The sequence below is a fragment of the Atractosteus spatula genome, chromosome 1, assembly GCF_055471065.1.
Source record: "Atractosteus spatula isolate fAtrSpa1 chromosome 1, fAtrSpa1.hap1, whole genome shotgun sequence".
In the NCBI taxonomy this organism is placed as follows: domain Eukaryota; kingdom Metazoa; phylum Chordata; class Actinopteri; order Semionotiformes; family Lepisosteidae; genus Atractosteus; species Atractosteus spatula.
This window is the reverse complement of record NC_142706.1, coordinates 46185596-46200879: the sequence shown is the minus strand read 5'-3', so window position 1 is coordinate 46200879 and position 15284 is coordinate 46185596. Positions and strand designations below refer to the sequence as shown.

Sequence of the window (15284 nt, the reverse complement as noted above, 5' to 3'; positions counted from 1 at the left end):
TGACATTTTTTTAAAGTCTTTTAATGCAAGCTTCATATAAACCCTTAGCAGTGGTTACTGTCTGGAGCAGGTACTTGAATGGCACAGATTCATTGAAATGATTCAATTTCTTTTGAAAATATTTGGGATAATACATATTCCAGAAATCACAGCCGTTGAATTATCCAGAAATTAATTTCTCTCAGGGTGTATTTAACCCCTCATGGATGGCATTGTATGAAATGAGTTTGTAGTTCCCCATTTGCCTCTATTATGAGATGCTGTGGACACTATTTTATACATTTTAGGAGTGTCCATAGGAAGGTATGTTCTAGAAAGAGTGAACTTCTGTTTTGCCATTATTTTTAATAGGGGCGTTACATGTTTACACTTGGTGCTCCTACTAGAGGAGAGGATATGATTAATCTAGGCTTATCACAGAAACTGAAACACATCTGGTTGGTGAGTCTACTGTGGGTAAAATGTTACTGGTACCGCATGTTGTAAAGCTCGGTATTTTCTCTCTTGGCCTGACTTTTTTTAATGTCTGAGTGTTAGAATCCATGTTGTTGCTGGTAAGGGAATGGTAGGTGCTGTGATTGACACAGTCAAAGCCTTGTACAGAGATACCATTGTAGCTGTTTGACAGTATTTTAGATGCCCTTAGTTAAAAGCATGGGAGGAAGTACTGCCAAGGGAAGGGGGGGGAGCAAGGATTTTTTCTTTGAGTTTGTGAGGTTATTTTTTGTTATATTGTGTTTCAGAAAGCAAGAAAATAAAATTTACTGTATGATAAAAAGAGAAAGAGCTGGAGTAGATCCTCAGATCAGTTTGCTACCAGCAATCAAACAAAAAAAATGGAAAGAATTGTCTCCTCCTGATTGGAACCTTTCTTACTGTCTTATTATAATTTATCAGGCTACCTTTTAATTTCCACTGAGAGAAGGAAGTCACTTGTCATGCAGCTATTTTATTCTTCATTGCACAATATGCTCTAAGTTAGCAAATGAAACATGAACACTTATTGAAATAAATCAAGAATACGATTAACATGAATGTATAAACATCCAAACTATACTTTATCACATTTAATTATTGGGTTAGCTTTTTATTGAGCCAAAATGTTATAAATGTGTGAACGTCTGTAAAATGGAAATATTTATATTTTTCTCTTTTCTGTTACCTGCCTGACAGCATTTTGTATCCCATTCTGTATATTACTGGAAAATATTAGACCTAACCTAAAGAATTCATGGGGGTAGTGGGACACAGTACTGCAAAGAGTCTCCTAAAGGGACAGAGCTATTAGTACTTATGTGTTTGAGTCTGGAGAATATAGTAAACTCTAAACATTAAGGGAATGCATGGAATCTGAAAATATAAATTGCATAGTACACAAGACTTAACTGGTTTTATTCTAGGAAAGCAGACAAGACTAAGTCATGGGACTCAGAGGATCCAAGGCTAGACTGAGTATAATAGGCTTCGGGCTTCTATTGTGACATCTACTGTAAATTACAGAAATGTTAAAAGTAAACAAAATAAAGTAACTAAAATGTGGTCTGAAATCACCCCTTTAGACACCCCTTTTACTTCACTGGTGTCAGATATGAAAGGCAATAGTCTCCCGTTCTGTCTGCTGTGTGTTGCAGCAGAGGGACTCCCTGCAGCTGAAAGGGGCAGAGTAACTTGCATGCCCTCTAGTACAGTTTACACATGCACGACTTTAAAAGCTAGCAAGACAGGTTTCGATTCACATTAGCTGGCGAGCCTTGTTAAAAAAACGAATGATAATGTAACATGCCACTGTTCATGAACAAAGTTATACTGAGATTTCCTAAGATACACGATTAAAAAATAAATAAATAAAAATTTGAATCTCCTGCGGAACACATTCCATAAGAATCAGCGGTTTTACAGTATATATCGCCTTTAAAGGTGGCTTCTCAAAACGCTTTACGGGATAAAAACAACCAGAACAGCAGCAACAACAATATTGGATTTCGTTGCACTTTGAAAACCAAGTAATAACTTAACTATACAGTACGTGCAAACGTTTCGTATGTTGCTGTCGTGAATGCCTGCGTACCCATAAGTATCTTATTTGCCTTGAGTCTGTCTACAGTATCTCTGTCCCACTACCCCCCTCTCTCCCTCAATTCAATTCAATTCAAGGTGTTTTATTTGCATGACAGATGGGTACAATTCTTGTTGGGAATGTATACTTTGATATTTACACCCGGCGCGGCACCGAGGGAGCGTCTGCATTTATAACTTGGTTTTTAAAATTAGTCAAGCAATATGAAGCATCTCCTTTTACTTTTAAGTCCCTTAAATACATTGAGCACAGCTTTCTCACCATCCTTACACAAAGCAGAAACTGTCCGATGACTCACAGTACAAGTGGAAAGATTACAGATTTTAATCGTCTTTAATTTTGTCTTTAATTTTGCCTGTGGAGTGTATCTTATTAAGCTCTAAATTGCATCCTTGTGATATTTTAAGCTCTAGTTGAATGATAGGTGTCGCATTTTAAATCATTTTCGTAGTTAGAAATTATGAAACGCCCTGTTAAAAGCAAGGAAGTTTTTATGCCCGTTGAAGTAAAACAAAATGCCTGACAAAGTATGGCTTGGACAGATTCCAAGTGCTTGTACAAATGTGCTAAAGAAATTATACTTTGAGTATACAGCTTGTCCAAAGTCATCCATTATTAATACTATTAGTAATATCTTCAGTAAAGGCTTTGATGCATAAATATTTCTGATAAAGGTAGGTTGTGTACTTTTGTCCAACTGAGCAATCTTGCTTTCATAAAATATACCAACATTTTAATGACTGATGATTAACATGCTGTAATACACAGTTCAAAATTAAAGGCTCAAATGCTGTACATGAGAGGTTAAGCTCCCCCTGGCGGTTTTACAAGGCGACGCCGGATAGTTAACCACGTGACACCACGTTAACTGCGTCGTACCGCGTGATACTGCGACACGCCCACCGGGGTATGCCGCGAAATACCTCACCCATTTTGAATGGCTGCATCTGTATATTAATATATAAATGATCTCTCACATTATTAGTAATACAGGAGGTGTTATCAATGGACTGTTCCATTTTTTAAACAAACTGCCGAAACAAGGTAGAAGAACATTTACACTCTAGGATAATGCTACATTAGACGAATGTAAAGAAACTTAAATGTGTCTGTAATCAAATTGAAAAACATGAATGTCTTTAATCTGGTTTTAGCTATAAGAATTTCCCTCGGCTGAAGCTGGAGCTCTTTGACCAACCCCAAGAGCTGAAACCTTCCCTGAATAGAAGGGCAGCCGGTGGCAGTGTTTCCAACAGTCCTGCTCTCTTGGCCAGGAGGACTAAGCAGGTGAGTCCCAGGCTGTTACATGTGATGCTAGGCCCACTTCAGTGGGCTCAAATTCTTTGCCAACAGACCTTTCCAGTGTGAGCTCTGTAAGTGGGACACATACAGATTGTCCGAGGGTACAGTTATTATTTTCCTGTTCTTAACACATGCTGGAGCAATTAGCAGTCTTACAGGGAGCCAAATTTTTAGGGAGGTGTTTGAATGAAATTATCAATATTCTGTCCTTCAAAATGTAGCTGCACTGCACTGTTCACTAGCATAGCTTATACATTCTTTGTAGCTAATGATACATTTTACAAGGATTAAAACACAAAAAGGATACAACATTTTCAGTCTGAGGAAAGCTCATCTGCTGTATATGGATATGGTGTTTGCAATTTCTGTGACAAGAGAGTAATGAGTTTTTAATGACTAACACCTAAATTGTTCTTTCATTTGTGCATTTACATTCATATATACTCAGTCTCTGAAATATTCTGATGTCAAATTCGCTAAAGTGTTGTGAAAAGGGGCCAATACAGCATGATGAAAAATTCTCATGTAGTAACACAAGTTTTGTTATTAATGTGTTACCAGTATACTGCTGACGAAGAGTGGGAATAATACATTGGCACTTAACTTAAGGGAGATAGTGTATAAATTACCATGTTTATTTTACAGTCAAATTAATTTGTGATTCATTTTTGGTAATGTTTAACATATGTTATTGAGTATTATATTATTATTTTAACAAGGATTAGGAACTCTGATCCTGCACTAAAATAAATTTATGTTTCAATTTTGTTGATTTTATTGCTGTACCTCAAAGATAATCAATGTTATTCCACTGAAGCTGTGAAGTATTAAACTAAATTTTACCTAACTATAGAATTTGCTATACTTTAGGATTTAAGATTTATTAGGTTTTCATTTTAAATTATTTCAGAATGTTTAGATACCTTGTTCTGTATTACAATGTATAAATAAGGCAATATAAATTCTGATTTAATGTGTGTTGATTTCAGGCTTTTAGGCAAAAAAAAATATTAATTTGGAAAAGGTTTTTAGACTTTCTATAGGCGCGCTGTATATGAAAGGATTTCAATGGGATTTTCTAAAAAATTAGAGAATTGTATTTACTTCCAAAATAAAGCGTCTTCATGGGACATTGAGCCAACACAACGGCTTCAGTGTGTCTTGGCGGAGATTCTACAAGTGTCTGGAACTCTATTGGATACAATGCTTCCAACAGAAATTCCAACATCTGGTGTTGATGGTGGTGGAAAACACTCCAGAACCTCCCATAAGTGTTCAATTGGGTTGATATCTTGTAACTGAGAAAGCATCAATGGTTTGCCGAGCACTGTTTTCATGCCCATCAAACCATTCTGTGAGCACTTGTCCCCAGTGGATGGGGGCATTGTCATCCTGGATGATTCCATTCCCAGAACATTCCACTCAGAACATGATCACTCAGAATGGATTTGTATTTTTTGGCATTTACCTTGCTCTCTAAGGGGTTAAGCAGATCTGAACCATGCCGGGAAAATGCACACTGGACCATAAAAGGGCAACCAGAAACCTTTACTATGAGAAACAAGCACTCGAGCCTGTAGGCTTCTTTTGGCGTATGCCTCACATGTACTCATCCACTTATTGAGAACAGGGTGAAGAATGACTCACCTGTCTGTATGATTTTCTCTACTGCTCAGTAGACCACTGCCTGTGTTCTTTGCATCACTTTACTCTCAAAAGTGTCAAAAAGGGGTGTTTATGCACCTCCACCTGACCACAGTATTGCTCTCTGTGAAATTCTTAATTGACTGTATTTGGTGAAACTGCCAGCTCAGAGTTGCTTGTCTGTTTTGCCTTGCATCTTGCACAAATGCACTGATATCACAGTCAAGGAATATGCACTTTTGTCCACATTTGCCCCTAGCCGAAATGTCTTTCCCTCAGACTTGTGTGCCAGCATCACCTTAGCCACTGTTCCTTGTGAAACATCAGCACGCTGAGCAGTGTTCATCACTGAAGCTCCAGCCAGACGTGCCTGAACAATCGCCCCTCTCTCGCTGTCACTGAGATCTCTTCTTGTAGCCATGGTAGCCAAATTAATGGGCAAGTGGGTCTGGCCAGCATTGTATACATGGCCCTAAGCATGATGGGATGTTAATTATTTAATTAACTCAGGAACCACACCTGTGTGGAAGCACCTTCTTTCACTTTTCTCATTTACTGAAGTGTTTCATTTATTTTTGGCAGTTATGTATATATTCTTATAAACAAAATTCAACACATCTCTTGTGTTGAAGACAGGCCTTCCGTCTTCAAGATCATTCCACAGGCCAGGCTTTAATCGGGATGAACCGGGGAGAAGGAGGTGGAGACCTGGAATAGGTTGAAGGGGTTTTGAAACATTCTTGGGGGGGGTCTGCTTTACCAATGGGACCTCCAGATGGAAGAGCTCACTGAGCTATGTGTGAGTGTGGCCAGAGAGCAGAGAGCGCTCAGCTGTGTGCTGAGGGGGAGGGGGGCAGGATGCTGAAGAGCCGTTTGTGGGTGTGAAGGCCGTCCTCAGAACAATGCGCCATGTGGTCCAGAACAGTGTTTACTGTTGGGCTGTATTATTTTTAGAAGGCCTTTGTTTCAAACCCGACTGTGGAGGTAAACTGGCTCACAAATTCCATTCTATTTGTGCAACAACACTCATGTGCTACACATCCCTCTGGAAATATCTGGAAAACCAATAATGGGCAGAACGTCCCAAGACAGAAACCTTTTTTCATCATTAGTAAAAATCTAGTCTATTAATATTCCAATATCTTTCAAGAAGTAGTGAAATGTTCAATAAATCCTGCAGAACCAAGAGTGTTATTGTCCTTAGCGGACTGTGTTCTTCTATGTACTGTATATGTATAAAATTTTAATTGAATGTAACTCTAGGGGGTAAAAGAAGCTTTCAACCAAAGGATTAATTGTATATGTAAATATACATTAGTATATTCTTATGTTTGTCATGTTTACCAAATTAGGACACCTTTCTTAAATAATAAAGTGTCATTACCCCTGTGTTCCTGTGATGATGATCTTCCTACCTTCATTATTTAGATGGTTGTATTTAACTGTGAGAAATTGTACACATCACATGTAATGTGGCTACACGTTTATGTGGCTTTGATTTTTGCTAGTGCTATTTTGCCACATTTCAAAAAGCAGCAAATGTTTCTTGATGCCTCCACCTTGAATACCTCTCGCTCCATGTTTTCGTCTCTGACAGAGTGGCTTTCTTTTGAAATGACTTGCTTATTGCAGGGGCACGCACCTGAGTGGAGAAGCTGCAAAGTGGCGAGAGTAAGACTCTCGTTGACATCCACTTCACTGGCTGAGGCACACCTTGATGTCTTTGAACTTTTTATGCTGTTGCAGGAGATAAAATCTGCCTACAAGATGGCCAAGCGGTTTTATTCCAACCCTCCGCTGTGGGCCAAGTGCCTGTTCAGTCACTGCTACAGCCTGTGGTTCATCTGCTTGCCAGCCCACGTGAGAGTCTCCCAATCCAAAGTCAGGGCCGTACAGGAGGCCTACAACGTCCTCATCAAGATGAGGAGCACTGAGGTGGAGGTTCTTGATGAGGTGAGCTCCTGTTTTTATGTTTTTTCTGCCTCCAGGCACTTTGCTATAGCGACCTGTGTCACATCTTTGGCCATGTTTGCCTTGACAACAGAATTTATTTATAGCTGGAATTTTTTTCATGCTCAAAAGGTGCAGAATAAGCAATAAGAAAATCCCATAAAAAGTTTTAGCTTTGATTTTGCTATGTCTTGTGGACTACCTAGTTCTCGCCAGTAATGCTTGGAGAGTGCTGGATGATGGCAACATTGGCTTGAAATATGCAGAATCTTTGAGCTCCTCTGTGTAGACAGAGTTACACTTTTAAGAGGACAGACGTAAGAGTGCAGGTCCAGATAATGTGTGTGACACAGTTCTTAAAACTTGTGCAGATCAGCTATGTGACGTTTTTAGTCTTCTTTTTCTGATGTCTTTAAAGTCACAAATCATCCCCTCTCTGTGGAGAAAAGCTAATATTATCTCCATTGCAAAAACAGCCATGTCAAGTGAGCTTAACTACTACTGTATAGGCCAGTGGGTCTCGCTTCTCTACTTATGAACAGCAACACACTATAAAGGACACACAGGACATCATTCATCCCCAACAGTCAGCATATAGGGAAAGAAGGAAAGCAGACATTGCACCTCATTAAACATAGTTTATTGACATCCTGACCAAATGGTGTCAGTTGTTAGAATTATATTTGTTTTTTTCTTCTGCTTTTAACATGATTCAACCACTCTGACATTGGCACGGAAGCCCTCAACGAATTTCAAATGGTAACCTCATAAGACAGGTTATAGACTTTTTAATGAACAGATTTCAACAAGTAAAATAGGTGAGATGGTTATTTGTAGTACTTCTGTTGGATCGCCATATGGTCGTGTCTTGTCCTCTTTATTGTACAGTTCATACGCTAATGATTTTAAGAACAAACAGAACAAACAAACCGATCATCTTATATCCATACCACCAGAATACCATCCTGAGCCCATTCTGAATAATTGTGTTGAATGGCATGATGAGTTCTCTTTGGAGTTAAATGTTTTGAAAACAAACTCATCATTGATTTTAGGATGAATGTAGTCCCCTCCCTACCCAGTGTAATGATCAGATTATAGAGGTTATGGATGCTTACAAGTATGTGGGACTAGACATAAATACAAAATTTCAGATGGGGTGATTGTTGGGAGACCATTTATAAAAGAGAGCAACTGAATTTTTTTATTAGGAAGCTTAGTTTCTTTAAGGTGGACAGAACTATCTAAACACTTTTCTGTAGATCATGTATTGAAAGTCTTAACATACCGTTTTACGTGTTGGTTTGCTAATGTCAGTGCTCCAAATTGTAAAAGGCCTGGGCAAAAGAATGATAATAAGTAGCCCTATCATTGGGTTAAATCAGATCAACCTGCAGTATATTCTCTCTATAAACATAATGTTCTAGTGAAGGCTAACTGCATTATGGAGTGCATGGCACCCCCCCTCCACTGTGAATCTGCATGACTCCCAGCTGGGAGACGCCTCTGTGCCCCAAGGGTCAAAGGAAATAGACTTAGGAAATCATTCATCCCCTCTGCAATTGTACTCTTAAATAATTCATTTCCTGAGATAGTTTGTTCTGAACTTTTGATTTGTTTTGTTGTATTGTTGTGTTGAGCTCTGCTGAAAAAAAATCCTAGGGGATAATGAAGCTTGAATCAAATTGACATATGTAAGTTGTTTTCAAGTCTTAATAAACAACTCACATATTCTGGTCAGCACTGCACTTTTAAGGCTACTTGTAACTCCTGCCTTCTTTGATTTCATCAAGGGATGTTTTTTTAGTAATGTGCAGTGCACTAGTCGGATCCCATTTATAATAATTTGTACAATTGTGGTCTCCATGTTATAAAAAAAGACATTTCTACTATGGAATCCATCCAGGGAAGAGCAGTCAGATATGTTCCAGGACTTAAGGCAATGTCCTGCACCTGCCCTGCAGGCTGGAGGAACTGAATGTTTTCAGACTTGAACAGAGAAGATTACAAGCCTTCTTGTCAAAGGCATTGACAGAGCCTACCCAGCGAATCTCTTCAGAATAAACCGTAAAAGATAAACTGGAGGACACAAATGGGAACTATGTGCAAGTCCATTTAAAACTGAGAATATGAGTTACATCTTTACACAACGGGTGGTGAGAGTACAGAACAAGCTACCCACCTGCTATGTCAAACTGATACCCCCTGGCTTTCAAGTGCAACGGCTGGGTGATCTCATCGGATCAGTCAGCTGCTGACCACTCAGTGGGCCTCCTCTCATTTGAAACCGTTCCTTTGTGCTGGCAGGTGTGCTACCGGGTGGTGATGCAGCTGTGTGGCATCTGGAACATGCCTGTCGTGGCAGTACGAGTTCACTTCGAGATGAAGAAGGCTGGAGTGCAGCCCAACGCCATCACCTACGGCTACTACAACAAGGTACTGCTTACACTCTGCACAGCCGCTAGGATGTCATGGGATCCCCTAAATGAGGGCAGCAATGTGATCTGCAGGCAAAGTCTGAAATTCCAGTATTACTCAAGAATGCACAGAAAATTACAGGTGTGTTTTACATATTAGGGATAGCTATGTGTAGTGTAGTGCTAGAGCACTCCATTGTTTCATTAGAATACTGTAGTGATTAACTGCATATGTAACAGGGCAGTAATAGTATTTTTTGCAGGTGTCATCTATCAAATCTGGAGAAGGATACAACACTGTGTTTGGCAAACATTTGCCAAGTGTGGGAGGAGCTGTGAAACACTCTTTTTTCAGAAAGTGGTCCCTTCTGGACAGGGCAGAGAGGTGTTGTGAACTTAACCCATTTGCCTGTCTTCTTCATGTGGGTGTTTGCCCCGACAGCTCTCAGTTTGGAAACACACCTGTGCATCCTGGAACCACACAAGGCACTGGGGATAAAATGAGCGAGAAAAATGTTTTGTTGTGCACGAAAGGTGGCTAGGTCAGGCGGAAACCGATGTCCACATGCCATGGATTCAGTTGCTGTTCTTGGTCTGATAGATTGCACTTCCCGGCACAGAATCTGTATGAGGCAGAGACATGAAAAACATTACTGGCTATTGCAGATCTGGGTGCTGGAACAAAAATAATTGCAATTCTTAAAAAAAAGAATCTGTATGAGTGAGCCCAAGGCCGTAAGCTTACTGGAATGATTGTGTAGGGGTCTGTTCAGACAGATTTGTGCTGACACCAATGACTGGTACTGTATACCAGCACGGAAGAATGAGAGATTTTGTATTGAAAACCCAGCCTAATTTACAAGGTATTAGAATGGGTTCTTTAAAAACTGAAGCCTGAAACTTATTTATAAAACGCTTTTCATTTTACAGCTTGACTGAATATTTAGCACATTTATTGCATCAAATCCTTTTCCAGGCTCTATAGAATCAGAGCTGTGTAAGTCGCATGTGCTTTTTCATTAATGGCAAATGTCACAAAAATCTTTTTGACACAGGCATTGCACTCATTTTTTGCTCACTACTTTGAGGCTATGCTTGCCAAAGGAAAAATCCACCTTTCCCAATAATATTCCATTCTTCAGTAAATATTTTCAAGCATTTTTGGCGTTGTTCAGTTTTCTTCTGATTTGTCCGGATACAGTAGCTTTGCGTCTCTTAAGAACTGGTTCAGGACTTTCTCCTGTGCTCCTCCGTCTCTGCAGGCTGTTTTGGAGAGTAAATGGCCCAGCCGCAACAGGAGCGGCCACTTCATGTGGTTTAAGCTGCGCAGCGCGGTACGGGGAGTGGCCCAGTTCAGACAGGCTCTCCGCAGGACAGCTCAGTCCAGGGTCACTACAGGTAACCGTCACCATCGACAGTGGTGGACAGTCTGGATGTCTTCTTGATTATCAGTATTTCACTGAGGCTGACCTTACGTGAGAGTATGTGAATGGCTTGTACGATGCCTTTAAAATCATGGTGTACACAGCTGTGCACTGAGATCAGTAGGTTTATCTCCTGTTTCGATCAGGTGAAAAAGGTACGAGATTCAGGCAGCGGAAGAAAAGTCTGCCTGGGACCTCAAAGGCAACTATTGCCAACCTTTCAGCTCTTTGCTGCAGCAGTAGTTCCTGAAGCTGCAGTGCCATCTAGTGGCTCTTGTTAGAAACAAACAATATTGAATTTTAGCAAATGCACCTCGATGTTTTGTTAAATAGTATGTAGAAAGATAAAAAGATACAGTATTTAACGTGTGCAAAAAGGTTGGTGTTCCATTTTTTTCCCACATTATATATATATATGATAACATTGTGGTTGTTCATATATGTTCCCATACAGAATTATAGATCCTGCCTGTTTATAGTGACAGAAAATATATTAGCTTCATATGAAGTTCAAAGCTTCAGTTTATATTTTCTGGTTCAAGAAAGATCAGATCTGTTTTAAAATGCTTTATGCTTTCAGTTTTCTTAAGGAAAAGCTTAGATACATTGTCAACATACAGCTTCATGTGTCATGTCATTTGCCAAACCGCTTTATACCATACGGTGTTGCGGGAGGCCGGAGCCTAGCCGGCAAGCAACAAGCGCAAGGCAGGGTACACCCTGGACAGGGAGCCAGTCCATCGCAGGGCAGGTGCAAGCCAATCATACATGGGGACAATTTGGAAGCCATGGTAAAGGCAGAGGGGGGTAAATTTGGCCCGGGCACTGGGATAACTCCCTAATCTTACCGAGAAATGCCCGGGGATCTTTAATGACCACGTTCGGTTTAACGTCGCATCCGAAAGATGGCGCCCACAACAGTATAGTGTCCCCACCACTATACTGGGGCATTAGGATCCACACAGACCGCAGGGAGGGTACCCCCCGATGGTCCCTCTAACACCACTTCCAGCAGCAACCATAGCTTCCCAGGAGGTCTCCCATCCAGGTACTGACCAGGCTCAACCCTGCTTAGCTTTAGTGGGCTGTCAGCTGGGAGCTGCAGGGTGATATAGCTGCTGGGATATACAGTTAAACATAATTACAAATGTAATTCTTTATATCATCTGCTTGAAATATTTGACTTATTTTTGGTTTGTATCACTTAAAAGGCATTATGAATTCTTTGTAGTTCTGGATCAGTCTCAAATGTTTCACAAAGCCTTACTTGTTTGAATTATATTTTCACGCAGGTTTTTGTAGGTATCTAAAAAAGGAATGAACTTTGATGGGGCAGCTGTAGCAGGTCTGCTTTCTGAAAGCATCTGGAGTGCAAACAAACTCCCCTGTGAGATGTGGTCTGAGAGGGTTAGAGCAGCTTGTGGAACTGTGTCCTGACTTAAATACTGTGCTGGACGAGGCCAGTCGGAGGGAGGACGAGGAGATCCGTGGTTTGAGGCGCCTGTTTCTCTGCAGCTGCGGCAAGTCCTGGCGGCGCGAGTGACGGGGACAGGATCAGCCATGGCAGTGAGGACAGCTCCAACGACGCCAACGGCGGGGAGCACACCCTGTTCGCCAGGAGCCTTGTCGTCGGGCACGAGTCGGACAATCACTGCAGCGCAGGTACGGCACGCGCGCGGTCACGGCGTCCTGGCCGGAGTGTGGGCGCGCGCTTGGGGCCTCCCTTGGAGGTGTGGGATGAGGCTCGTACAGAGCATAGCAGATCGGCACCTTCTGTCCAACGGCCAGGGCTCTCCGAGCTTTCATTTCAGAGCATGTGTGTAGTCCTGGTGCCACGCCCATACAGTACAGTGTGACTGGACAGATGACAGTCTAGTATTCTGCTCCCAAACTCCCATCACCTCATTTTACTGCTGTTCTCTTCTCAGCCTTTCTGCTTTTCTCCTGTAATTTGGTTTAAAACGGCTCACATTCACACTTGAAGCTACACATTTTCATATACACTAAACACAATATATAATTTCCTGTATCATGCAGCGGATTTTGTGTAATGTTATATGTTTGCCTCTTAAAGTTGGATAATACCTGACTTCAGTTTATTTGTTTCATTGTAGTCTGCTGCTCAGAAATCATTATCGGTGTTTTTATAAATTCCTGTAATCCTTTATTCATTTTGCCTGGCAGTTTTAGAGTCTCAGATTAGATTTGAATGCTTTCAAAATTTTGCTGACATTGAAATGGGCATGACAGGGATTAGAATGGATAGCAAAGGGTTCAGTCAGTATGCAGTGCTTCAACCTGTCCCTCTCCTTCAATCTGCCACTGATCTTTGTCTTTCTCTGTCCGCCTCTCCTCAAAAAACTAAAGTGTCCCTCTCTCGGCTTTTGTGTCCCTGCTTCTGCTCCCCGTGCTGTCTCTCAGTGCTACATGTGTCCTTGGCTTTGGCAAAGACATGTGTGAGATGAAGCTTTGGAAGGGAGTGGGTGTTGTGTTCCTCTTTAAAAGTGGAAATGCTTCAGGTAATAGTTCCTCTACAGCCATTTCTTTTTCATGAGCAGAATTCATACTCGGGGCCCCAGGTGCTTTTACACATAGCAAGTTAACATTAGCAACAAGTGAGCCCAAGTTACTCTCAGAAGTAGTTACTCTCACATGTTTGATACATTTTTGTCTTGTCTGTGTTTTTAGTCCTGTAATGTGAAGCATAAACACTTGGTTACCCAGATACACTATTAGTTTTTCCCTGGCTTTTTTGTATATTTATTGTCATGGTGCAAAAATAGCACTACTGATGGATGCCTAAAGAGTGGGCTCTCATTGATTTCTGGGCATTGTTGAAGTTTCACTATAGTATCTGCTTATGTTGCACTGTTGTGTGTATCTTTTATACGTGTTTATATAAATTACAATTGTCATGTAAAATACTGTGTTTTAATGGCTGCAATAAATCTCTTTGACTGCTGATAAAAATAAATACAAATGGTTTGAAACATATTGTGCAGCTACACTTACTGTAGGTCAGGATACTCTATAATTTCCATATACTGTATTATGATGTTCTGAATTGCCCCCATTCCACCCTTTTCTAAAGACAATTAACATCTGTATGTTTTGTGGTGTTTTATTACTTTGGTCAACATTATCCTGACAACATTCAGAACACCAGATGCCAGTAAGGTTGTGTGTCTCCGCTCTCCCTCATGAGATGCTTTGTATGTGCAGAATGGTTTTGTGCAAGGGTTTACATTTCTGTAGACCCGCGCAGCTCCGAGCACGCCAGGAGGTCGGTGCTTTGCTGACCGTTTCCTCCTGTGATACAGGTGGTCAGTCGGACCAGGGTTACGGGTCGAAGGACGAACTGAGACCAGAAGTCTCAGTCCCGACGACTGCTCCTCTCCCATTAGCTGACCAGCCAAGCATAACCAAAGCGAAACAAAACGGTAATGTGTACGGTTCTCCTATTTAACTGTGAATGTGTTTATTCAGTCGAGCAGCTGTTTGTGAGCGTGAGTGTCACCAGAATCTGTTGGCTTTCTGCTGTGTAGCAGGGCTCTTCAATTCTACTTATTGAGCCATAGAAGATTTCTCTGGAAGTCTTGACTACAAGATTGAAGTTTGAATTAACTAGAAAACCGAGCATCAGAAGGGAAAATTTGTAAATTAAAATCCAGTCAAAAGGCACTCGCCCAAGAATTACTACAACTTCTCAGAATAATGTTTTAAGAGGGCAGGAGGAACAAGTGGGGGGGGGGGGCAGATCTGGTAAAGAGGAAATGCCCACATTGACTGCACCAGTGTGATTATTGCTCTGTACTGCTTTGTGTTTTCAGAAACTTTCACTGTTTTCCAACCCTAGAGAGAGACTGTCTACAGCAACATTCTCTTCCTTCCGAGTGTGAGAGTGTAAATGCTCTAGTTAATAAGAGTTCTGTCTGTTTGCAGGTGAAGATGTTGCCGATTCCCAGGTCCCCCCAGCGGCCACAGCCAGTCCCCCAAGCCCTGTGGAGCTGCCGACCTCGGGCCACAGTATCGTGAAGCTGTCAACTGGGAGCCTGGACAGCAGTGCTGGCAGAGGGAGCACTGGTGTGTGAGACCTGTGTCGGTCATGCTAGAGCAGCATCTTAATTAGGAAACGCACTGACTTGTGCATCAGTAGGCCTCGTAGGGCAGTGACTGCACTGTTGAAAGCCTGGTCTGTGTTGCATGAATGCGAAACAAGCATTTGCAATCTGGTGTCACTGTGCCTTGGTTTTAGCTAGTACAGGCCTTTACAATTAACACAAGCTTGTTAAAATCTAATAATTCTCAAAGTGTGCTACCAGAAAACTTGTAGACCTGGATACAGGTTTTATTGAATTACCTTAAGGCAACAGCTAATGGGCAACCATTTACAGGCAGTCCTGAAATATTTTTCAGAGATGTTTTTACTTTGTATTCACTGAATATAATGGTTTTTCTGCTTGTTCATTC

General features: G+C 41.1%; 1 protein-coding gene across 1 annotated transcript in view; it reads left to right on the top strand.

Annotated features, from left to right (window-relative positions):
• The window catches only part of dennd4c (DENN domain containing 4C), an 83913-nt gene that overhangs the window by 55241 nt on the left and 13388 nt on the right, over positions 1–15284 (top strand). Inside the window, exons 16-22 of the mRNA XM_088934709.1 lie at positions 3232–3364; positions 6770–6976; positions 9281–9409; positions 10653–10788; positions 12330–12476; positions 14135–14254; positions 14757–14897. Coding sequence (XP_088790835.1) covers positions 3232–3364; positions 6770–6976; positions 9281–9409; positions 10653–10788; positions 12330–12476; positions 14135–14254; positions 14757–14897 — 1013 coding nt within the window. The remainder of the gene's footprint in view (positions 1–3231; positions 3365–6769; positions 6977–9280; positions 9410–10652; positions 10789–12329; positions 12477–14134; positions 14255–14756; positions 14898–15284) is intronic.